The following is a 22,724-nucleotide window of genomic DNA, read 5'->3' as shown; positions in this document are numbered from 1 at the left end:
CCCTGTCTGAGAGATGAATGGGCTGAGGAGGATGTAATGTTTTCCAGCCTCTTTCATCCTCAGCGTCTCCCCTCCCCTCTCCTCCCCCCCATCTGCTTTCCATCCAGGAGCCATCACCTGGGCAGGGCAGGGGCCTCTAGCAGGGGGATGCAGCCTTGGCTCTTGGTCCCCTACACTTTGAGAGGAACACTGAGAAGGGGAGTGTTCAGGCCCCCTCCTCCACCTGCCTCTATAACCTACCTGTTCCCTTCCTCCGCTAGGTGGTTGCCCCCTCCCTCTCCTGAGATGTCAGGAAGGAGGGGGCCACCTGCGTCCCCCACAGGGGCCCCCCGGAGCCTGGGGGCCCCCAACCCCGGAGCTCGGAGGCGGAGGAGGTGCTGACAGGTCTGGTAACCACCCACTTCTTCTCAGTCCTCTCCAGGCCATCCTTTCCCAGAATCCACAGGCTTCCAGAATGTTCTAGAGAAACTGCAATATCCACACCCCTGCCAATGTCTCCCAGCCCTGGGCCAATTTCATGGACAGGGAAACTGAAGCCCCCCCTGAGAGGAAGTGTCTTGCCTTCACAGTGGCAGTTTTAAGCTGAATTTGGGTCTCCCTAGGATTCCAGAACATGACCTTTCTCAGAATTTTGGAAACTCAAACCTCCTCCAGGCTGCAGGGCTTAGGGTTCCTTGGGGTTGTAGAGACAGGATGGCAGAGTGGAGTTGCTGGGACAGGGTTCAAGTTCCACTTCCGGCATTTGCTGGCTGTGTGACCTGGTGCAAGTCACTAACCTCTCTGAGCCTGTATTTCCCCATTTGCCTGTATTTCCCCATTTGTTGGCTATTAATAGTAATAATAGTAGACTAATTATGATTAATCTAGAAGTTGGGCATTATCGAAGTCCTAGAATATAGGGTCCCCCGAAGTTCTAGAACAAGTGCCAGAACCGCCTCCCTGTGGTTCTGGCACACAGGTCCCCCTGGAGTTCCCATCGGCCCCCCCCACTAAGTTATTATCCTTCTCTCTAATTCCAGCTTCCCTCTCTCTATCCTCAGGTGCTCAGCGAGATGCTCCCCCACCCCTCAGGCTCCCTCCCCATCCTCCTACTTTTCCTCCTCCCCAGTGTCCCAATGGAGCCCCACGCCTCACCCTCACCCCTGCCCCCATTTCCAGTCCCCGAGTGGGACCTCTTGTCCCCCCGAGTAGCCCTGTCCAGGGGTACCCCCGCTGGGCCCCCTCTGCTCTTCCTGCTGGAGGCTGGAGCCTTTGGGGAGCCAGCTGGCAGCCCGGCCAACCGCAGTCGGCGGGGGGTGAGTGAGACAGCACCAGCGAGTCGCCGCGGAGAGCTGGCTGTGTGTGACGCAGTCAGCGGCTGGGTGACAGACCGCCGGACTGCTGTGGACCTGCGTGGGCGCGAGGTGGAGGTGCTGGGCGAGGTGCCTGCGGCTGGTGGCAGTCCCCTTCGCCAGTACTTCTTTGAAACCCGCTGCAAGGCTGACAGCGCTGGGGAAGGTGGCCCCGGTGGGGGTGGAGGAGGCTGCCGGGGTGTGGACCGGAGGCACTGGGTGTCTGAGTGTAAGGCCAAGCAGTCCTACGTGCGGGCATTGACTACCGATGCCCAGGGCCGTGTGGGCTGGCGATGGATTCGAATTGACACTGCCTGTGTCTGCACGCTCCTCAGCCGGACTGGCCGGGCCTGAGGCCCATGCCCGGGAACTGGGCAGGTAGAGGAAGAAGAGAGCTGGATGCTGAAAGACCTCAGGGGTGGCCTGGCTGCTCTAGGCCTCAGTTTGGGAACTCGTCAAATGGTCACAAAAATCACAGCTCTCTGATTTTGAGAGCTCAATCTGGGCAACAAAGACAGATGGTGAAACCAAATGGGGTTTTGAAGGATGAATAGGAGTTCTCTTGGATGAACTTGAGGGTAATAATGATGATGATGATGATAGCCAATATTTTCTGAGTGCCTACTGTTTATGAGCTCTAATACACAACTTGTCAGATCAGCTCTGGTGGATTTGACCATTGGAGGCCCTCAGCTTCTAAGCTGCTGACCATGTGATCTCAGAGGACATCACCTTGCCCACCCTGGAGAGAGTGACAAGGAGGGGATATGTCAAGAAGTGTGTGTGGGAGCATAAAAACTGGAACATGTAGGCAACTAGTTGGGAGCTGGGGTTCGAATGAGAAATCTTACTTAGTCAGATAGGGCAAGTGTTGACTTAGATATTCTGTTTTGAGGTAGTGAGCTACCTATCACAGCAGGAGCACAAGCAAGGTTGAATGACAGGAGCTCAGGATGCTTAAGAGTTTGGCCTTGGTGGGGAGTTGGAATCAGGTTTCTACCCCTCTTCCCTGTCCCAACCTTTACCCTATACTAGTGAAGAAATAGACCTTACCATTGTCCAGCTTGAGTAGAGCATGAGGTTTTGACCAACTGGCCTGCCCCCTGGCTGGGATCAGGGGTGATTTGGACTCTGATCAGCCTAGAGTGAGCCAGGAAAATCCAACAGGAGAAGTGGCCCCAGAAGCCTGAATGAGGGGGTCAGTGGGACCCTGGGCCAGGCTGCAGAAGCCAGCCTCAGTTTTCCCTGTCTGAAGAATGGGTTGGTGGGATGAGATAGTGGGGACTGAGGAGGCAGAGGCTTCGACCAAAAGGGCTTTAAAGTGAGGAAGTGACAAGAGAAGTCAGGGGTAGACCCCACACCCTCAGGACACCCCTTCATATATTACCATTCCATAGCCGCATGCAAACACAGACCACACTTTTGCCCTTGTTTCTACATCTCTGTGTTCTGGGTCTGTGGTTCCCGCTCTCTTTTCTGCCGCCTCCTTTGCTGTCTCTCTGTCTAAATTCCTGTCCCATCATCTCTGGGTCATTAGCTCTCTTTCTGTCCCTGTTTCTCACTCACTGTCTCACCCATTCCTGTGTGTGTTTCTTTCTCATTCAGCAAAGCTCTTTCCACACCCACCTCTTTATTGCTAAGTATTTCCCTGTGGGTCCCTCCCTCTTCACCCACCCCCATACCCAGGTGGAAGTTTTCAACCAAATCAAAGGCAGGCAGGACAGAAGAAGCCGAAGCTGATGCTGAGTCCTTCAGCACACACGGGGAGGGAGGGAGAGCCCTGGAGAAGTCTGGAAATCGTTACCCAGTCCCCCACCCCTGCCCTCTGCTGCCGAGGTGGGCTGTCCTGGCAGAGGGAGGAGGTGGCCAAGAGGGCCGGGACCCTATAGGAAAGGGGGATGTTTCTCATGGATGCCCTGATGCGCTGGGTAGCTCTGCCCTCCTCTCCCTCTGTTCCTCTATTTTTGGGTCTCTGACCACCCCCCGCCCCAGGTCTCTGTCCCCCTCTCTCTGCTGCCCCCTCTCTGGGTCTCTGGATCTCAAACTCTCTGAACTCTGGACTTCTATTGCTCTCCCCCGCACTTTCTGCCCTCCTCTCCCTCTGGGTCTCCGTCCCCACCCCCGCATTTCTCTGAGTTTTTGTGCCCCTCTTGGGGTCTCTGTACTCCTCTCTCAAAATCCTCCTCCCTCCTGCCTGGGTGTCTTTCTCACTCCATCCATCTGAACGCCTGCAGGCCCTCCATTGGCTGGGTATAGGGTGGGCGGGTTCTGTCACCCGGGGCAACAGCAACAACAAGCCGGCTCCTGCTAGGCTACGGGGCGGGGGTGGGACCATGGCGGGTTGGACCCTAGCTCGGCGCTCCGGTCCCCCACGGTCCCCCATCTCTGGGACAGAGGTGCCTGGATCCCAGCCCAGCTGGCATCTCACCAGCAGTGGCGTCGCCCACCACTGTATCCCGCCCGTGCCCTTTCCCCCGCCCACTGTGCAGGTGAGAGGACCCTAGGCTCTTAGCCAAGAGGAGACTGGGGGCCCAGACTGAAGGAGGGGCCTGGGGATCCAGACACCTGCTGAGAGAAAAGGGGATTCCGGGCTTAGAGTCCTGTCTGACAGAAGGAGGAGGGTTCCAGGGACTGGGTCTGAGAGAGGAGGGGTCAGGGAACCCGGATGCCTGGAACTGGCGGGAGGAAAGGGCTGGGGACTGACTGGGAAAGATCAGGGCTTGCGGACGAGACTCCTGAGTCCTTTTAGCTGACGTCCTGCACCTTCTCCTCAGTCCACGGTCGCGGAGCCCCTGACCCCGGCCGCAAAGCAGGATTTGCATATTTGGGCTTTCGACGAGGTCACCAGCAGATGGGAGACAACCTCGGGCTCGGCTCACGTGCCCAAGACCCACGGCGGGCCCTACGCGCAGCCCAAGGCCCCAGAACCTGCGGACCGCACGCGGACTGTGGGGATCAAGGATGTAGCGGAAAAAGTAAGGTTCTGGGATGCCCAGGTCCGCGGGAGACAAGGCTGGGGACCGCACTGGAGTTCCGTGCGCCCTCATGTTGGGTCCCTGCGTCATCTTCTTGCAGCTCAGACACCGCGGCTGGCGCCTCCCTCTGATCACAAAGCACCAGTGCAGTGAGACAAGGGCTCAGTACACCGGCTGGCCCAGCCTGGACCGGGGCGCCACCTCCTTCATCGGGCCCCAGCCCCTGGAGCTTGCGGACCACAACCGAGGGGGCCCTTCCCAGGTAGCAGAGAAGACCGCAGTGGCAGGATCTGGCAGAGCTTTGAGACCCTGGGGCGGGGTCTGAGGGAATTTTGAGTCTGGGGTCTAAAGAGTGGGACAGAATCTGGAGGTTACATTGAGTGGGGAAGGGGCTTAGGCCTTTTGAGGCGGAGCCAGGAGGAGGAGGGGACTGGAAGCCCGAAATCCCAGCTCTGAGGCTGGGGGCACAGCTAGTAAATCCTGGGGCGGGCCTAGGAGGCGGTTCTGAGGCTGCGGGCGGAGCTAGGTAGCCTAATGTACGTGTGGGCGGAGCTTGAATATTCCGAGGCCGGTCTGGGGCGGAAGGCGGGGCTGGCTTTCCCTGTTAGGGAGGTGTAAGGAGTAATAGTCGCCCGAGGCACAGCTGAATTCCAGGGGCGGGACCGAGAAGGTTTGAATCTAGGGGAGGAACAAGGAAGGTTTTTTAGTGACTGGGTGCTTGGCTTTGTGTCCGATGACGGGCAGAAAGTATTTGGACTTCGGAGGTGAGGCTAGTAAGGGTTCTGATTTGGGGAGCGAAGCTGAAGTGCACTGGCGTGCAACTGGCCAGGAAGGATTCTGATTCTGGGGGCGGGTGTCGGCCTGTTTCAGAGGCGCTGTTGAGGCCGAAGGAAGAGGAATTCCGTCTGGGGCACAGGGCATGAAAAGGGGTATGAAACCTTTCTTGCTCATCCCTCCTCCCGCGATCCTCCTCAGGCTCTAATCCCCTGGACGAAGAACCCCGAGCTGGCCGGCCGGCCTTTCACTGTTTCTGACCAGGGCATCCTGGACCGCCATCAGCTCTATCTGACCACTTCGGCCTGGGACTTCCAGGCCTATTCGAAGTGAGCCTGGGTCCTCCCTTGGCACCGCCCCCCTGCACAGCCCCCGCATAGGCTGGTGGGACGCCGAGCCCCCCCGGTGTTGGCTCCCCGTCTCTGACTCAGTAGTCTCGGCCTTCAGCTCCTGCACGTGCAATAATCAGAAGTTCAGACCCAGCCCCTACCTTTTTTAGCGCCCTGGTATACTTAGTGTCAACTCTCAGGAACAAGAAGCCTGAAAACGGCCCAAGAAGGAGTTCTGGATCTGGGGACGTGGCCCTGAGGGTCTAGGGCGGGCCTCCTTTGGTATTTGAGTCCCCCAGATAACTCTTATCCGAGGATGCGAAAGTCCCAGATTCCAGGCCCTTAAATACCTCGAGGACCCAGGAATGCAGGCTAGGACTCCCCAGTCCCATGCTTCCTAAAGGGTCCCTGACTCCTACAAATGTGTCCTCGAGGATCTATCTAGCTGTGCCCTCCCCATCGTGCCTCCACCCCAACCCCCGACAGGAAGGAGTTGTCAGGCTACCCTCGCAAGAACTCGGTGACCTCCTGGAGCTTCGGGGAGACGCCCCAGGCCTGGGGCCACGGCCCGAAGCAGCCGCCCGGTCCGTGCTCCTCTCGGCCACTCCGGCCGCCGAAAATCCGCGTGCCCCGCGCCCGTCCGGTGATGCCAGCCGTGCCGCACCGCGGGGCGCTGTCTCTGGCTCAAGAATCCTACGGCCCCCCGCTGCACCCACTCCGCCGGCTCGACCGCTTCTGCCCGCTGGAGCTGCCCTGGGGCGGCCCCCACTGTAAACCCGAGTCAGGCATCTACAGCGTGCCACAAGCCTACAGCACCGAGAACTCCAACTACGGGAGCTTAAAGCCGGCGCTGGTCTGAGCCAGACGGGCCAGCCCCGCCCTGGACACGCCCCCCAAGCGGGGGCGGTGCCGAGCCTGGAAGACTGGGACTAGGGGTACACTGGGTGGGGCTAAGACGAGAACCCCGCCCCCACCTGGGGGCGGGGCAGAGCTTGGACCGTGGGCGGGTCGAATCTAACACGTCCACTCGATCGCGGGGGCGGGACTGAGCCTGGAAAATGCACCTTGGGGCTGTGGGCTAGAGGGTGGGACACACCCTCTGCGGCGGAAAGGGCAGAGCTTATCTCAGTCAACGACAGAGTTAAATAGCCTAAACCACGCTCTTTGCTGGGTTCGGTTCCGGCATCCTGGTTTCTGGGGCCTGAGTGTGGGGCAGGTGGGATTCCCGCTGAATCCCTGGTGGAGGGGCGGCGCGTCTGGGTGGACCCCCCCACCTCTGGTGACAGAATCCAACATCGAAGCCACACCCCTCCTAAGAAGTCGGACTCAGTCTACGGCAGGTGGAGCAGGGTTGAGGCTTCAGCCTATCACCACTGGAGGGTTGTCAGACGGGCGGCGCTCTAGCCTCTGGCGGGCTCCCCTCAGGATGGGTAGAGGGGGACCCACAAGGCAAGGGGCACAGCTGCGGCCTCCTATACCCTATTTCTTGTGCTCCCACCACGGCCTCCCTAGCACCTGGGGACTGAGTCTGTGAAGTCCGCTTCACCTTGGGCGTCTTCTGCTTCTCGGCGCGGAAGCCACTCAGGGAGTGGGGGGAGGGGGGCGCCACTGGGCCATTCCTGCATCTCCCCGACCTTGTCTGCCTCTCGCCCCCGGGGAGATTAGTGTCCTGGTTACCCCACCATGCTGCCGCCCCCAGTGGCCTTGCCGCCCCCACAGCCTGCAGCTATAAGACCAGGTAAACGCAGCAGGGGAGACACCAAGGATGGAGATGCTCCAGGTAAGACCGCAGGGCCCCTGGGCCCCTTGCGACTACATCCAGGCCACGGCTGGAAGGAAGAGGGAGAGTCCTGTGACCTGGCAAAGGAGGCCTCTTTCTAGAAGGGTGTGGAGAGCCAGCAAGCTTCCTGGCAGGAGGAGGGAAGCAGCTGGTGCAGGGCCTGAGGGTGGGTATCTGAAGTGCTGGGGTATCTGGGGTCCCTGGGTATGGGGATGGGAGATTCTTGAATGGAAGACGTCAGGGTCCCCGAACGTGTGTACGCAGGGCTGGGGGGTGGGTGCTAAGGACTCGGGGCGGAGGGCTCAGGCTGGCCCTGAGGCACTGACCTTGTCCCAGGGGCTGCTGCTGTTGCTGCTGCTGAGCGTGGCCGGGGTGTGGGCACCCAGGGGGCCACTGCGGCCGCTGTGCCGGCCCATCAACGCCACCCTGGCCGCTGAGAACGAGGCCTGCCCTGTCTGCATCACCTTCACCACCAGTATCTGTGCCGGCTACTGCCCCAGCATGGTGAGCTGCCCGGGGTGGGTGGGTACTGCCACCTCAGCTCCAGGTGGATTACTCAGGGCCAGGCCCGCAGAAGATAGGAAGTGGCCCCGGGGGTGGAAGGGTGGCCCGCCACCCGGGGCAGGGGCTGGGCATGTGGGAGAGCACAGACGGTCCTCTGGACACCCGAGTCTGGGATCTGTAGGGTGCAGTGGGGGAGCTCGGGGGAGGGCTTGGCCCCAAGTAGACACCCAAGCCCCCCCCACCCAACCCTGCCACCTCCAGGTTCGGGTGCTGCCGGCTGCCCTGCCGCCTGTGCCCCAGCCAGTGTGCACCTACCGCGAGCTGCGCTTTGCCTCCATCCGGCTCCCCGGCTGCCCGCCTGGTGTGGACCCAATGGTCTCCTTTCCCGTGGCCCTCAGCTGTCACTGCGGGCCCTGCCGCCTCAGCAGCTCTGACTGTGGGGGTCCCAGAGCCCAGCCCTTGGCCTGTGACCGCTCCCCTCGCCCAGGCCTCCTCTTCCTCTAAGGATCCCCACCTCAACCTCCCATGCCCACCTCAACCTCCCATGCCCACCCCAACTCCTGGAGCCAGCAGACGCTCCTCCCCATCCCTCCTAATAAAGACTTCTCAAACTGCACTCTGGGGGTGTCTTTCTGGGGTCTCAGGGTGTGTGTGCCTGTGTACGCGCCCACGCACACACACGATAGGTCCAGTTTCAGAACCATTTTATACAAAGTCAGTGTCAGAACTCTGGTAGAAAATGGGGAAGCGGGGGTGAAGGTGATATCAGCTCAGGAGGTGTCCATGGTTTCACCTTCTGTCGGGAGAAGGAAGGCCACGTGGTCAGTGTGGCCCCGAGGGCAGGGCCTGAGCTCTCCAGGCCGGGCTCCCTCCTCCCTCTCTGGGGCAGGCGGGGAGGGGGACACTCACTGAGCTCATTGAAGAGGAAGGCGTCCTGGTACTCCTTCATGTACTGCGTGGAGCGCGACTCATCCAGGAAGAGCGAGTAGACCCGCTTGATGTCATCCACCTGCACCTCGGTGCCCTGATAGGGGACGTGAGACCTCAGTGGGGCCCCTCCCAGGAGGCGGGTCAGGGTGAGGACTCTGGGGCCAGGTTGCCTGGATTCAAATCCTGCCATGGCCACCTCGTGGCTGTGGGCCCCACCTCCCCACCCCTCAGTTTCTTCACCTGTAAAATGGACTTAATGGCATCAACTTGCAGCCAATAGATATTTACTCAGCACCTCCTGTGTGTCAGGCTGGGAGCCACAGAAATTAACCCGAGAGACCAAAGTCCCCTGCCTTTGAAAATTTGAGTTCTGGGACTAAATGCAACTGCCCAGGGAAAGCCCTGGGAGTAGCATGTCCTCCACTCGCTCATCTGACCCCTGGGCAGACGCAGCCGCTGACCTTGCGTTTCCGGCACACCAGGCTGGCGGCCGTGATGAGCTGGATGGCGTAGCGCAGCGAGGTCTCCAGCCCAATGCGGGTCAGCACCGTGTAGGCGTCCTCACTCATCTCCACGTCTTCCTCCTCACACCTGCGGGCAGGGGGCGTAGGGGGCATTCAGCCAGGGCCGTGGCGCTGCTGGACCTCCCGGGGTACACGTGGAGTCCACGTCCTCAGAAGCACAGAAGAGCCACCGAGGCACAGGCTGGGCCCAAACCTTGGGCCTCCTGAGCCTCCCCCTTCCAGGGCTCTTTCCCCAAGGTCAGTCACCGGCACAGCCCCTCCCTTCTCCAAAGAGTGACCCCCATCATAGGCCACTGCTTGGATGCCCAGCCCAGTTCTGCTTCTGGCAGGCCCAGTGACTTCCCCCTCAGACCTCAGTGTTGCCACGTGTCAAACAGGGTAGACACCAGCCCTGCCTCTCAGGCCTGCAGCCTGGACCTGCCCCGGAAGGCCAGGGGGGCCCCCCACCCGCACCGGATGCGGAGGATCTGCTTTGTGTCTTTCTCGCTGTAGGGAGAGGTCGAGACGATAAGCAGGCGGTCCAGCAGGTCAATGGGGATGCCGTGGGGGCTCTGGTAGCTGGTGCCCCGGATCCTGGGGAGGAGGGGAAAGGGAGGCTGTCAGGGTGATGCTCTTAGAACCTGGCTCTCCACTCCCTCTACTCAGAACACCCCACCCCTACCAACCCCCTCGGCCGCAGCCCGCTCACTGGCTCACTGGACCAAATACCCGTTAGCCTTCAGCTCTGGGCTGGTGTCACTGCCGGAAGGCGCAGCCACGCCCTGACTGCATCAATCCCCCTGGAGCTGAGCTGGTTTTCGCTAGATATCTGTGTCCGGGATTACCGGATCAAGGTCCCACTCCTCTGCTTGACACAGAGCTCCACAAGGGAAGCAACTGTGCTGGTCCTGTCCCCGCCTGCACCTGGCCCAGCACAAGGCCTGGCACGTGGTGCTAGGAAACAGCAGATTCCCGTTATTCATGGTAGCTGCGTTCTACAAAGTGGAGGCGAATACTCAATTAGCAAATACAGGGTTAGGCTCCTGTGAGCCTCTGGTCACAATTTTTGGCAACCAACCAATAGGTAGCCTGGTTTCAGGTTAAAGACACCTTATTCAATATACATTATTGACTTATTCATGCTGAACTCATAGCCAATAGCACTTGAACTCGTGCCTGAAGGAAGCTCATCTAACACATGTGTTTTCTCCATACAGCACATCCCTGCCTTCTTGTGCTTAGCGACACTGGACAGCTGGGGGCCATTTTAAATAGCAAAATTACCAGGAACAAAAAGCATACAATGTGACAAATGTGGCACTAAATAGATCAGGAAAAGGACACTTATTTACAGCCTGTAAACTGAAACTAGGAGGTACAGCACTGCCTGCTTTGACCCTCGTCTGGACTGTCTGCCGTGGGCGATTCAATTTTTTCCTGCTCTGCACACGTTTGCGAATGACCGCCAAAGTGTGATGGATACCAATTTGGGGGCTACAAATCAACTGTAGCGAGTAAGCAGATCCACAAATACGGAATCTGCAGAGGAGTGGCTGCATTTGCTGCCCCTCACAGGAGACACCCCTGTTCCCACAGCCTGACCTGCAGCTGCTACAAACATGCTCTCACCTGGTCTTGTCCAACCCTGTCATCTGGATACCAAATTCTGGCCCTGCCACCTTTTACGTGTGACCTTGGGCAAGTTACCAGGCCTTGCTGTCCCCAGCTTTAAAATGGGGCCGAGGGAATTCCCTGGTGGTCCGGGTGGTTAGGACTCCGCACTTCCATTGCAGGGGGCATGGGTTTGATCCTTTTTTTTTTTTTTTTAAATTTTATTTATTTATTTATTTATGGCTGTGTTGGGTCTTCGTTTCTGTGCGAGGGCTTTCTCTAGTTGAGACAAGTGGGGGCCACTCTTTATTGCGGTGCGCGGGTCTCTCACTATCGTGGCCTCTCTTGTTGCGGAGCACAGGCTCCAGACGCGCAGGCTCAGCAATTGTGGCTCACGGGCCTAGTCGCTCCGCGGCATGTGGGATCTTCCCAGACCAGGGCTCGAACCCGCGTCCCCTGCATTGGCAGGCAGACTCTCAACCACTGCGCCACCAGGGAAGCCCCGGGTTTGATCCTTGATTGGGAAACTAAGATCCTGCAAGCTGTGATGCATGGCCAAAAAAATAATAATAATAATAAAGCAGGGCTGAGACAATATTACCTCCCGAGCTTCTTTTGAGGGGGCCAAGCAGTTCATCCTGGAAAAGGGTCAAGCACAGAGCCAAGGACGACCTGCCTGCTGCCCCCGGTAGCCATGCCCCTGTCTTCCCTGCACTGCAGCTGGCACATGGCTGCTGCCCTGGAGGTGCTGGTCCCTGGGCTACCGTGCAGCCAGGTGCTGCCACACACCTGAGCAGCCCTGGGTAATGGGTCCAGGTGGCCGTGCTGGGTGCAGCCTTTGGGCCCCAGCCTCTTGCGAGCTCTCTGCCCTCCACTTCCTTCTCCCTTCCTGTGGACTCTTGAAACGTAGATGAGGTGGGGAAGAGCCAGCAGGGAGGACATGGCACAGCAACACCTTAGGGCAGAGGTTCCCAAGCTTTATGGCGTCTGGTACCCTTCATGTCTCAGGATTTTTTCCATGGTATCCTTAGGTCAAGAGAAATACTAGGCTTTGTTCCCTTTATTTCTATTAAGCAGTTAGGTGTAAGCAACTTAATTGTAGTAGTTTCTGCAGCGTCCAAAACATGTCACTGTGCATCCCTTAAAACCTTAAAACATCCCACAGGGGCTTCCCTGGTGGCGCAGTGGTTAAGAATCCGCCTGCCAATGCAGGGAACTCAGGTTCGAGCCCTGGTCCGGGAAGATCCCACATGCTGCGAAGCAACTAAGCCTGTGCGCCACAACTACTGAGCCTGCGCTCTAGAGTCTGGCTCCACAACTACTGAGCCCGCACGCCTAGAGCCCATGCTCTGCAACAAGAGAAGCCACCATAATGAAAAGCCTGCGCACCGCAACAAAGAGTTGCTCCCACTCGCCGCAACTAGAGAAAGCCTGCGCACAGGAACGAAGACCCAGTGCAGCCAAAAAAAAACCAAAACACATCCCACAGCACTCCTGTGTTCTCTGCAGTACCCTGGGGTGCCTTGGCACACAGTTTGGGAACTGGAGCCTTAAGGGAACAAGAAAACAGAAAGAACATGGCACCTGGACTTCCTTGTGGAGCAGAGTTGCCCACCAGCCCTGACCAGCCACCTACTTTTGTTTGAGGGGAAAGTACACTGTCTTGTCTGGGCCACAAAGCTCGGGGATAGCCAAGCCCACCCCTCCCTAACGAGGTGCTCACCAAACGTGCCCTGATTAGCCAGTGGCCGTTCCCGCCACCCAGAGGTCCCCATTCTCCCCAGGGGCCTCTGAGGGGCCGGCAGTGGCTCACCGGGTGATGCCGCGGTTGGTGGCCATGATGAGGACAGGCGCCATGTCACTCTCCAGGGCCCGGTTGAGGAAGGAGAAGCTCTCAATGTCCAGCATGTGGACCTCGTCGATAAACAGCACCTGGGGGTCAGGGGGGCGGATGTCAAACCCACCTCCTGCGCCCACTCTTCTCCCCCACCGCAACGTCCCCTGCCCTGGCCCTGTCCTGGTACTCACGCCGGGGATGATCTCCGCCTTGCCCTCCTCCCGCCACTCGGCCACCTTGGCATTGATCTGCTCTCGGACTTCTGACTTGATCTCCCCTGTGTCACCTGCGGGAGGCGGGGTGTCAGAGACAAGACAGGGATCCAGGGCTGGAGGGTGGACCAAGATGCAGAAGGATGGGACGCCGGGGACAGAGGGGAGAGAGACCAAGCCTGGAGTGGCAGCACGACGGGAGGGCCAGGGAGTCGGAGATGTCCCAGAGAGGCAACACAGGGGGAGAGAAGAACCACACTCACAGAGAAGAACAGGAGTCAGCGAACAGGCATGGAGGAAGAGGGGAAAAGCCATGGTCACGAGGGGGCCGTACTGGTGGATGGGAGAGGGAGAGGGGAGCTGCCAGGCCCCCCGGGGCGGGGGGAGACGACGGCTGGGCCTCACCTGAGAAGAGGGCCAGGAAGCCCTGGGTGCGGGAGTTGATGACGTCAATCTCGTGCAGGGACACCGTGTGCACCACCTCCTTGCGTTTCTGGAGCTCCCCGTCTGGGCACTGCACGAACTTGGTCTATGGGGCCGGGGTGGGGTTCAGTGTGGATAAGGGCAGAAAAGAGCATGAAGTGGGGGGGCCCAAGGGGCCGTCTGGGGGAGACTGGGACTCCCTGGAATGGAACTAAGAATCCAGATGGGGGTTACCCAGAAACCCCAGGCCCAAGAGGTAGTCAAGACCAGGGCAGTCAACAGCACTGAAGGATATGGGGGTTCCTGGAGGACCCTGGAAACCATGAGCCAAGTGCCAAGCTGAGGGGTCCCAGCTGTCCTAGAGGGTACAGGGAAGAACCAGGAGTACCAGGGACATGGGGTTGGGGTGACAGGAGGATCCAGACCCTGTGGGCCCTGGGGTGATGGAGGAGAGAGAAACATCCTGGTGCCTGACCGAGGGGACCTGGAGCCCTGGCCCACCTGGGAGCCCATGGCGTCATAGTCTCGAGCGCGTGTGAACGAGCGTCCCAGCTTGGAGATCTTGCCCGTGGCCTTGTCGATGGTGATCACATCCCTGCAGGGGATGGAGGGCGGGGGTGAGGAAAGGAAGGGCCAGAGCTCCCCTACCCTGCCCACCTGGTGCGGCCCCCACTGCTCACCCAGCCTGGACCTTGTCCTTGGTCAGGGACTCGATCATCTTAGTGCCCAGGTCGTATATGGTTTCCATCTCTGTGGTCTTGAGGGTCAGCTTGCCCACCTTGGAGCCCTGAGGGGTGACATGCCAGGCAAGGGGCTCAGAGACGGGCCCAATGTCTCCCTAACACAGCTTCGGAACAAGCATGACATGGGGCAGCTTTGGGGGCTTGACGAAGATATCCACTGTCACAACTGCGGTGACAGCTTCCTGGGTGCATGTGTGTCAAAGCCTAACATCCTGTAAACCTTCAAGGGCGTGGCTTATTGGCTGTCAACTGCACGTTAATAAAGCTATTATTAAAAATCCAGTAAAGAAACAAACAAAAACCTAAAAGACAAAATCTATAAAAACAACAGGGACCTGAGGTCTCACAGAATGGCCAAAGGGGTCCCACTGTAACACTCCTTTTTTATACCCAAATGAAAGGTGGCTTTTGGCTATCACAAACCCAGAAGAACTCAGCTAAACAACTAAGAAAACAAAAATGCCACGCCCCTCCCCACGAGATAAGCTAAGAAAACAAAATGCCACGCCCCTCCTCACAAGATGAACAGTCGCCAAGTCCGGGCTTTTCCCAGCACATTGGAGTCTCTCCTGTGCCCTGGAATTGTTTCCACAGTGAGGTGCTCCCTTTGTAGGGACAGGCGGCAGCATAAAAGGACTGGGATTGGGGAGGGAGTTAAAGGGAGTTTTGCTTGTTCATTTTTAAAGGAAGGATGTATCCACGGATTTCTCCTGTAATCAAAATCTAATTTAAAGAACTATCTGGGGAATAGCTTTCCCTATATTTAAAGATTCTCCTACCATGTTTTTAAAATTCAAAATTTAATTGCACTAACACACCATTGTAAAGCAATTATACTTCAATAAAGATGTTTAAAAAAAAAAAATTTAATTGCAGTAGATGAGACTAATTTAGGAGGCTGTTTACAGGTGTTAAAAGTGCAGGTTGACCCCCACCCTCCAGCCCTGGGGGTAGCCTAGCCTCGGGAGCAGACTCACCGTCCCTGTTGCTGGCCGATCAATCTGGATCTCCACCACCTCCCCTTCGATGATCTCAGTCTCCTCCCTGGGCAGAGAACAGATCTAAGGAGAGAGCCCGAGGCCTGCGCCCTCAGGAATTGCCAACTCCCGTGAGCCCTTGGGTGCAGGATGAGCTGGCCAGGGCCAGGGGGGGACGTCCCAAGGCCGCTGGGAGCTGGCACCACCCCCTGCTTACTTGATGCGCACACCGATGGAGCGCCGGAAGGCCTGTGTCAGCGCCTCCGTTTTGCTCATCTCCAGGGAGAAGATCTCACTGCCGGCGATGGCTGTGAACGGGGTGTCAGGGCCCAGGGCCTGTGCCATGCCTGGGAAGGAGGGGAGGCAGCCTGGGTAGGTGGGGGCAGCCCTGGCACCAGGTCCCCAACACCCGCTCTGTGGCAAACCAGCTCTTCTCCCTCCTCAGGCAGGAGAGCAGGAGAGAGGGGCAGGGTGCTGAGCGGCAGACAGGGCGACGCAGAGAAGGCAGGGGACGGAGGGCCGCGTGGGCAGGCCCTGGATCAGAACCCTGCGCTACCCAGAGGGCGAACCTTACGACTCTGTGATCTTGCCAAGCCTGCCTCCCAACCTCTAAGAGCTGTTTAGCCTCAGGGTTTGGGGGTGATGAGCAGGGGTAGAGGCAAGGGGCTGAAACTGAAGGTAAGAGAGTCGGACTGTGTAGGTTCGAATCCCGGCTTCGGTGCTTAGCACCGGGCGACCTTGAGAAGTCTGCTCCCCAAGCCGGTTTGCCCCTCTGTGTAATGGGACTGACAACATGACAAGCACTGGCACGGGATGGCACCCTGCATAGGAGCGATTACGAGGGCGGGCAGGCATACACTGGCGCTCAACCATGACTCCGTCACATGGTCTGGAACCAGCACAGGGACGGGTCTCCTCTATGGTCTGGGACCTGGAGCTGGCTGGTAGACAGCGGGGCCATTCCTGCCATCACTCCAAGCGCTGAGCCCCTCTGCCAGCTCCCCTTCCTGAGGGCTCTGCCCAGCTCTGAGCCAAGTCTCCCGGACAGGAAGTCACCGAACCCTCCTGACCAGTGTGAGCTGGGAACTCTCCTTGGTCCCCTTTACAGATGTGTGTCACACTCTGTGCCTGGGTGTCCTGCTCCCTACTGTCTGTCCAGGAGACTCCCAGACATCCTACAAGTCTTAGTTCAGGCACTGACTCACCTGGGAAGTCTCTCCTGACAACCACCACCCCGTTTTCTCTCCCCACCACCCCTCATCGGAGGTAGAAGCCTCCTCTGTTCATCACCCTGGACGGGACCGTGTCCACGAACACCTCCTCCAGGCCGGAAGCTTCTTAAAGTCAGGACTTTGGTCTTAATCATCTTAGTGTCCGCAGTGTCTGGTCCAGGGCCTGGCACACCAGGGTACCCGAATGAGTGCTACTTTATCTTAACTGCAGACCTAGCTGTTACCTTGATTCTCACTGCCTGGCCCCACAGTCAAGGCACAAAGGTGGGAATGAGTGGGAAGAGAGGAGAGTCCAGGAAAGCTTCAATGAGGAAAAGATGCCTAGGTAGGGTTCTGAAGGATGAATAGGAGCTCAACAAGGATGAGGGACAGTTGTGAGTAAAAAGATCTTAAATCACTAATGCATTGCAAAAGAGACTGCTGGCTGTCTATGCAATGCCCATCTTTCCCATCTTCCTTCGTTCCAGATCCCCCATTTTATTAGGGTAGCAGTGATCCCAATTAAAATATTAAAATAAGTTTTAATGTCTCATTCTTGTGCAGCAGAGTGTAGCCATTAAGTTCTAGTCAATAAAATATAAGCAAGAGTGCGTGGGAGTCCCAAGACAGCTGCTTAAAGGGAGCTACCTCTAGGAGGTACACCCTCATTGCAATTCCTCTATCTCCTTCTTCCCATATGGAGTATGGGTGGGATGGCTGGAGCGTAGGCCATCTTCTTGCAACATGAGGTGACCCTGACATGGAAGCAAGTGATGTGGAGGCAGGAAGGTAGGAGCCTTCACTGTTCAACAAGGCTGAATTGGCCTACATTCAGGTTCTTCTATGGGAGAGAATAAACCCATAGTGTTTAAGCCACTGCCATTTGGGGCTGTCTGTTAAACATGGCTGAACCTGACCCTGACTTACACAGGAGGGAGCATCTGGCAAGGCCAGAAGAGATCCTGCCCTGAGAGGTGTCTTACCCATGGCAATGGCCGTCTTCCCAGTACCCGGCTGGCCGGCGATGAGGACTGCCCGGCCGGCGATCTTCCCTTCCCGGATCATCTCCAGCACCACGCCAGCTGCCCTCCGGGCCGCCAGCTGGCCCACCATGCCCTGGGAAGCCTGGGGGTGGGAGGTGACAGAGCACACAAGGTGACTTCCTACTGGGCTACTACTGCATTTCTACCATCTCCAGGCTGATGAGATCAAACAGGACATTGTTGGCTGGGACTTCAGAAAAAAAGCCAAAAAAGCCTTTTCCACCCCCATTTTTTAAAGAACGATAAAACTGCACATGCGGCTGAATTTTATAAATACAGCGCAGACAAAGGTCTGGAAGATCATAACGCAGTCCCCATACTCCCCACAGCCCTGGGTCCCCTCTGCCCGAGGCCCCCATGGAGCAGCCTTCCCACCCCGGCCCCCTGGGCTCTACCTGCCGTGGCTCCAAGGCATCGTCTAGCCCCAGCCCCCGGATATGGGAGTGAGCGCCTGTGTGCGGGGAAAGAACCAGAAGACACGGTTACCAGCCAGCTCGTGTTGATGTGTGGCCTGAGGGGCTTCCCCGCCGAGCCCTGGTTTCCTCCTCGGTCACAGGGGCACCTCGATTCCCCACCTCACTGGGAGGATGGCCGGACATGGTAAATGCTCAGTAAATAAGAGTGGCTCTTAGGCTACATGGTGGCCTGAGTGACCTCCCAGGTTCTAATCTCATTCCATGTAACTCTGAGAACAAGAGTCTCAGCTATTATCACCCTGGATCATGGCCAGGGCTCAATAATCGCCCCCAGGCCCTCATTGACATGGAGGCGGGGAGGAGTTGAGAGAGGTTAGGTCCCTTGCCCAAGACCACACGGCCAGTGAGAGGTGAAGACGCAGGATTCCAATGCTTTACACTAGACCAGGGCTGGGCAAACTACAGCCTGTGGGTGGGCACTTGTTTTTGTAAATAAAGTTTTATTGGCACACAGCCACATCCATTCGCTCACACACCATCTGGGGGTGCTCTCGCACTGCTGCAGCAGAATTGATTACTTTCAACAGAGAAGATTTACTATCTGGCACTTTAAGGAAAGATGTGTCAACCCCTGTGCTGGACTGTAGGCACGCCGAGGGCAGGGACTCGGTGCAGCTAGAGTCTCCTGGGTCCTCAGCTCCCAGCAGGGCTGGCCCTTGATAGCTAAGTGCTTTACCTTATTGTATCTTATGTCAACCGAGGAGGTGAACTACTCTCCCACTGTTTTGCAGGTAAGGAAACTGAGGCACAGAGAGCAACTAGCCCCTCACTACACGGCTCAGAAGTGGCACCCAGCAGCGTGCTTCCAGAACCCAGGTTCATAGCCAGGAGCCCTTTACTGCCTCTTTTGGAAGCTCTGAATGAATGAATGTGAACAAATAAGTGCAGTCTCCTCCTTGCAAGTAAGGCTCTTTGCAAAGGCTGCACCCTGCTGTTGCCACTACACCCCAACTTCCTGGTCCCGGGTGAGCTGGGACCAGGGGCTTGACTGCTCTGAGTCTTGGTCACCTCAGCTAAAACTGGGATGACAGTCACAAGAGGCGCCTTGTGGGGCTACTGTAAGGATTCAAGGGATGCAAACTCATATTCAGTGGTTATCTGTGGAGCGTCTGGTCTGCCAGGGCCTGTGCTGGGGACACCGCTACGAAGGAGACAGACCAGGTCCCCGCCCTCACAGAGATGATGCAAGTGCTGGGGGTTTGGGACAGTCAGTGCAGGGCCAACCCCAGTCAGCACTCAGCAAATATCCACTTTCACGATTTCCAAGCAGGATGCTGAGGCATCCGGGAGCCCCGCCAGGGAAGCCAAGCCAGCAGCAGTACCGCCTGGGGTTGAGGTCTGGCATGGTCCACCCCACCCCCGCCCCCAGCCATCTGACCTGCTCTGGAACTCAGGATCCTCCCTCCTTAGATAGGGGGGACAGGGGATGGTGGGATGGTGTGCAGGCCGACTCCCTCTTGGGGGTCCTGGGTAAGTTGGCTCTGTCAGGGGTACAGGGGGCAGGCAGGGGCTAGGTCCTATTCCTGATCCATGCTCACTCACCGATACGCTCAATCCTCGTCACGTCGCGGATCTCTGGGACCTTGGTTGTGGCTGTCTGTGGTTGGAGGAAGATGCATCAGTAAGAGCCTTTGCGGTCCCAGCTTTCAACAAGCCCTCCTCTGTCCCTCCTGCCCGCCTCCCACAAGACAGTCCTTTCCACTCCTCCCCACAGGCGGGCTGGCGTCCCAAACACCAGATCCTCCTCAGTTGTCACCCACTAGGGCTGGTGGGTTGACCCCGTTAAGCTGTCAGTCCCAGGAAGCCAAGGACTGTGTCTGTCTCGTTCACAGCCCTGTCCCCAGGGCCGGGCCCATGTTTGGTGCCCAGGAATTATTTGCTGAAGGAAGAAGTCCTCCCCGCCCCCAGAGCTGCGAGGACAGATGCAGAGTGGGCATTAACTTGGACATGTTCTGGCCCCCGCTGATCTCCCAGGCCCCCTTGCGCCTCGCTGCCCCAGCTCTCTGTCACTAGGCCTTTGCATGTGCAGGTCCCTGGTCTGGCCTGCTCTCACCACTCCCCCTCACTGAATCAGATCAAGCGTCACTCATTAAGGGAGGCCCTCCCTGACCTCAGCCCCTGCCCGGCTAGTTCTAGGGTCTCTGGATGTCCAGACAGAAGGAAGGGCCTCTTTTGGGAGTCTGATCTCACACTCACAAGGTAGACTGTTGGATCAATGTTCTTGGCTCCAATGGATGTGAGTCCCATGAAGGGCACAGCCCACATCTCACTGGTCTCCCTCGGGGCTCAATGTTTGGAGTTTGAATGAATGACGCCCTGAAGTGCTAAGCTCACTCAACAAGCAGGTACTGAGGTCTCCCATGTCCCCAGCTTTCCAAAGAGCAAAGTCAGACATTATCCCTTCTCCCGTGGGGGAGAGAGATGAGTAAACACCGCCTGGGACAATTCAAGAACCGAATGGAGATCCACTCAGATATTCATGGCAGTGTTATTTATAACCAAGAGGTGGAAAAAACCCAAAACATCCATCAACGGATAGATAAACAAAATATGGGGTAGCCATAAAACGGAATATTATTCAGCCATAAAAAGGGATGAAGGGACTTCCCCGGTGGCGCAGTGGTTAAGAATCCACCTGCCAATGCAGGAGACATGGGTTCGAGCCCTGGTCCGGGAAGATCCCACATGTCGCGGAGCAACTAAGCCTGTGCGCCACAACTACTGAGCCTGTGCTCTAGAGCCCACGAGCCACAACTACCGAGCCCACGTGCCACAACTACTGAAGCCCGTGCGCCTAGAGTCCGTGCTCCGCAACAAGAGAAGCCACCGCAACGAGAAGCCCGCGCACCACAAGGAAGAGTAGCCCCCGCTCACCGCAACTAAAGAAAGCCCACGCACAGCAATGAAGACCCAACGCAGCATACAATTCTTAAAAAAAAAAAAAAAAGACCCAACGCAGCCAAAAATAAATAAATAAATTTATATAAATAAGTAAATAATATTTTTTTTAAAAAAGGGATGAAGTTCTGATCCACGCTACAACATGGATGAACCTTGAAAACATTATGCTGAGTGAAAGAAGCCAGACACAAAAGGTCACATGTCGTATGATTCCGTTTATATGAAATGTCCAGGATAGATAAATCTAGAGACACAAAGTAGATTAGAGGTTGCCTGGGGCGAATAAAGAAAGGGAGGCCTAAGAAGCCAGCACGCTGACCCAGCTCCTTGACCACCTGCCCCCAACCCTCCTCCTCCTCACAGGTCTCCTAACCAGAATGAGAGGAGATGCAGGCATCCAACCCAAGGAAAACCCTCCTCTCTCTGGAACCAAGAGTTCAGACTTCCTGACCACCACGTGGTCACAAGCCTCCTCCCTTGCAGTTTGTGACCTCTCCCACTTACTCTTCCTCACAGGAGGTTGCTCACTGCCCCCAAACCGCTATCAGAAGATTGAGAACATACTCTCACCCACCCCTATACAGCCTATCAGACTCTACTCGAGACAAAAGATAGACATTGGTCCAGGAATCCCAACCCTCAGCAATCCCAACATACAGACCTGCCTCCTACAAAACCTCTCCTTTCACCATAAGCCTCTCCTACCCCCCGCTGCCTGCTGATCCCATGGAAACAAAACTCAGCTCCTACCATCCCCTCATACTCCCAATACTTCATCCACACCCATGCGAACTGGGTCTCAGGAGTGTGGCCACTGCCCTTTCCTCTTCCGCTTCCCCATCCACCCCCTTTGCCATGACAACAGAAACAGACTCACATGTCGCCCCTCAGGCACCAGTTAACTCTCATCCCGACCCTAGCCCCATCTTGACTGAGGTCACCATGGGAACCGAGGCAACTGGAAGCCACGTCCAACCCCCAAGCCAAGGCTACATCCCTTCTTCATTCAGATGTTTCTCAGAAAAGTACTTGGTGCCTGGCCCAGTGTACCTGGTCTCTCCTTTATGGAGTTCACATGCATACATTCAAGTGATAACTTATTGAGCATCCACGCTGGGCATGCCCTGATGAAATGCTGGGAATATGAAAATGGCTAAAACAACCCCATGACAAGTTCCTAAGCCTCTGTGCCCCCGGCCCTTTCCGCTCTCTACTGACACCCTCTGGGTTCTCAACACTCTCTCTTTTGGCTCAAGACTCAATAAGCAACTCCACGATCTGAAGCGCATAGGGCAGGTCCCCGCCTGTGTTTCTTCCTTGTACTCAGGTACTATTCACACCATCAACAACCCAAGACTGCTGGATGGCTTGGAGCCCAAGGCACTACAACCCTCATCAGACTTTAAGGCAAAGGACTGGAGAACTGGCCACTAGTTGCGCCCAGAGGATTGGAAGTTGGAGTTCCTATAAGATGATGGAGTCAGATTTGACCACTGAGACCGTAAATATTCACTTGAACCCAGGATGCCGGTATCCTAGTCCCTTCTTTTTTCCTCCCTCAGATCCAGAAGCCCGGGGCCCCAGCTCCCTCCTTCCTCAGAACCAGGAGTCCAGGCCCCCAGCCTCCTCTGCGCTAAGATCCAAGAGTCCCCGTCCAGCCCCCTCCTCCTTGAGACTCCTCAGCCCTCAACACGCCGACACTCACCACGGTTGCCATGATGCTCACCAACCGCCAATATCCTAGCGGAAACGGAAACGCGCTAGGAACGAGGCTTTCTGGCCCGTCTAGACTGCCAGGTCCTCCAAAAATCTCGGTGGTTCTCCTGGTGGGGCGCGGCGTCACTTTTCAGGCCCCGCCCATCCAGGCTGCTCTGGAAGATGAGTTCCCAGAACTCCTGAGTCGATTCCCCACGCCTCGTGGCTCCTCCTCCTTTTACCCAGGCCTCCTTACTAAGGCCGATTGCAAAATTCTTAACACTTCTTCGGGCAACCACACGTCCCCCACGCTTCCTTTCCTCCTTATCCACCGTCTTCCCTCCCCCGCCAATTTTGGGGCCCCTAGCTTCGGATTGACAGAGCTGAAGGCCAATCAGCTAGCGCAGCGACAAGCCCCGCCCACTGGAGCTCGCACCAGCAGCCAAGGCGGTGGCGGGGCTGAGCGAAC

The 22,724-nt window shown here is 57.2% G+C and overlaps 4 protein-coding genes across 4 annotated transcripts; 3 read left to right on the top strand and 1 right to left on the bottom strand.

The window, feature by feature from the left end:
* Positions 1–269: 269 nt before the first annotated feature.
* On the top strand, positions 270–1,685 carry NTF4 (neurotrophin 4). The gene is made up of 2 exons (XM_061174016.1): positions 270–384; positions 1,041–1,685. Exon 2 carries the CDS (start codon positions 1,053–1,055, stop codon positions 1,683–1,685), a length of 633 nt encoding a protein of 210 aa, XP_061029999.1. The 5' UTR covers positions 270–384; positions 1,041–1,052.
* A 1,979-nt stretch (positions 1,686–3,664) lies between these two features.
* SAXO3 (stabilizer of axonemal microtubules 3) lies at positions 3,665–6,429 on the top strand. Its single transcript, XM_061172490.1, has 5 exons — positions 3,665–3,820; positions 4,106–4,306; positions 4,407–4,568; positions 5,282–5,409; positions 5,896–6,429. Exons 1-5 carry the CDS (start codon positions 3,665–3,667, stop codon positions 6,266–6,268), a joined length of 1,020 nt encoding a protein of 339 aa, XP_061028473.1. The 3' UTR covers positions 6,269–6,429.
* A 704-nt stretch (positions 6,430–7,133) lies between these two features.
* Positions 7,134–8,197, top strand: LHB (luteinizing hormone subunit beta). The gene is made up of 3 exons (XM_061173401.1): positions 7,134–7,189; positions 7,526–7,693; positions 7,955–8,197. Exons 1-3 carry the CDS (start codon positions 7,175–7,177, stop codon positions 8,195–8,197), a joined length of 426 nt encoding a protein of 141 aa, XP_061029384.1. The 5' UTR covers positions 7,134–7,174.
* Positions 8,198–8,380: 183 nt separating this feature from the next.
* On the bottom strand, positions 8,381–22,585 carry RUVBL2 (RuvB like AAA ATPase 2). The gene is made up of 15 exons (XM_061172909.1): positions 22,266–22,585; positions 19,202–19,256; positions 17,579–17,634; positions 17,124–17,265; positions 15,147–15,276; positions 14,930–14,996; positions 13,890–13,996; positions 13,711–13,804; positions 13,192–13,315; positions 12,766–12,860; positions 12,551–12,669; positions 9,601–9,720; positions 9,085–9,214; positions 8,603–8,717; positions 8,381–8,489 (listed from the first exon to the last, which is right to left on the bottom strand). Exons 1-15 carry the CDS (start codon positions 22,275–22,277, stop codon positions 8,464–8,466), a joined length of 1,392 nt encoding a protein of 463 aa, XP_061028892.1. The 5' UTR covers positions 22,278–22,585; the 3' UTR covers positions 8,381–8,463.
* Between the last annotated feature and the right edge of the window lie 139 nt (positions 22,586–22,724).

Source organism: Eubalaena glacialis, chromosome 18 (assembly GCF_028564815.1).
Source record: "Eubalaena glacialis isolate mEubGla1 chromosome 18, mEubGla1.1.hap2.+ XY, whole genome shotgun sequence".
NCBI classification, from domain to species: domain Eukaryota; kingdom Metazoa; phylum Chordata; class Mammalia; order Artiodactyla; family Balaenidae; genus Eubalaena; species Eubalaena glacialis.
This window is presented reverse-complemented; position numbering and strand designations above follow the sequence as displayed.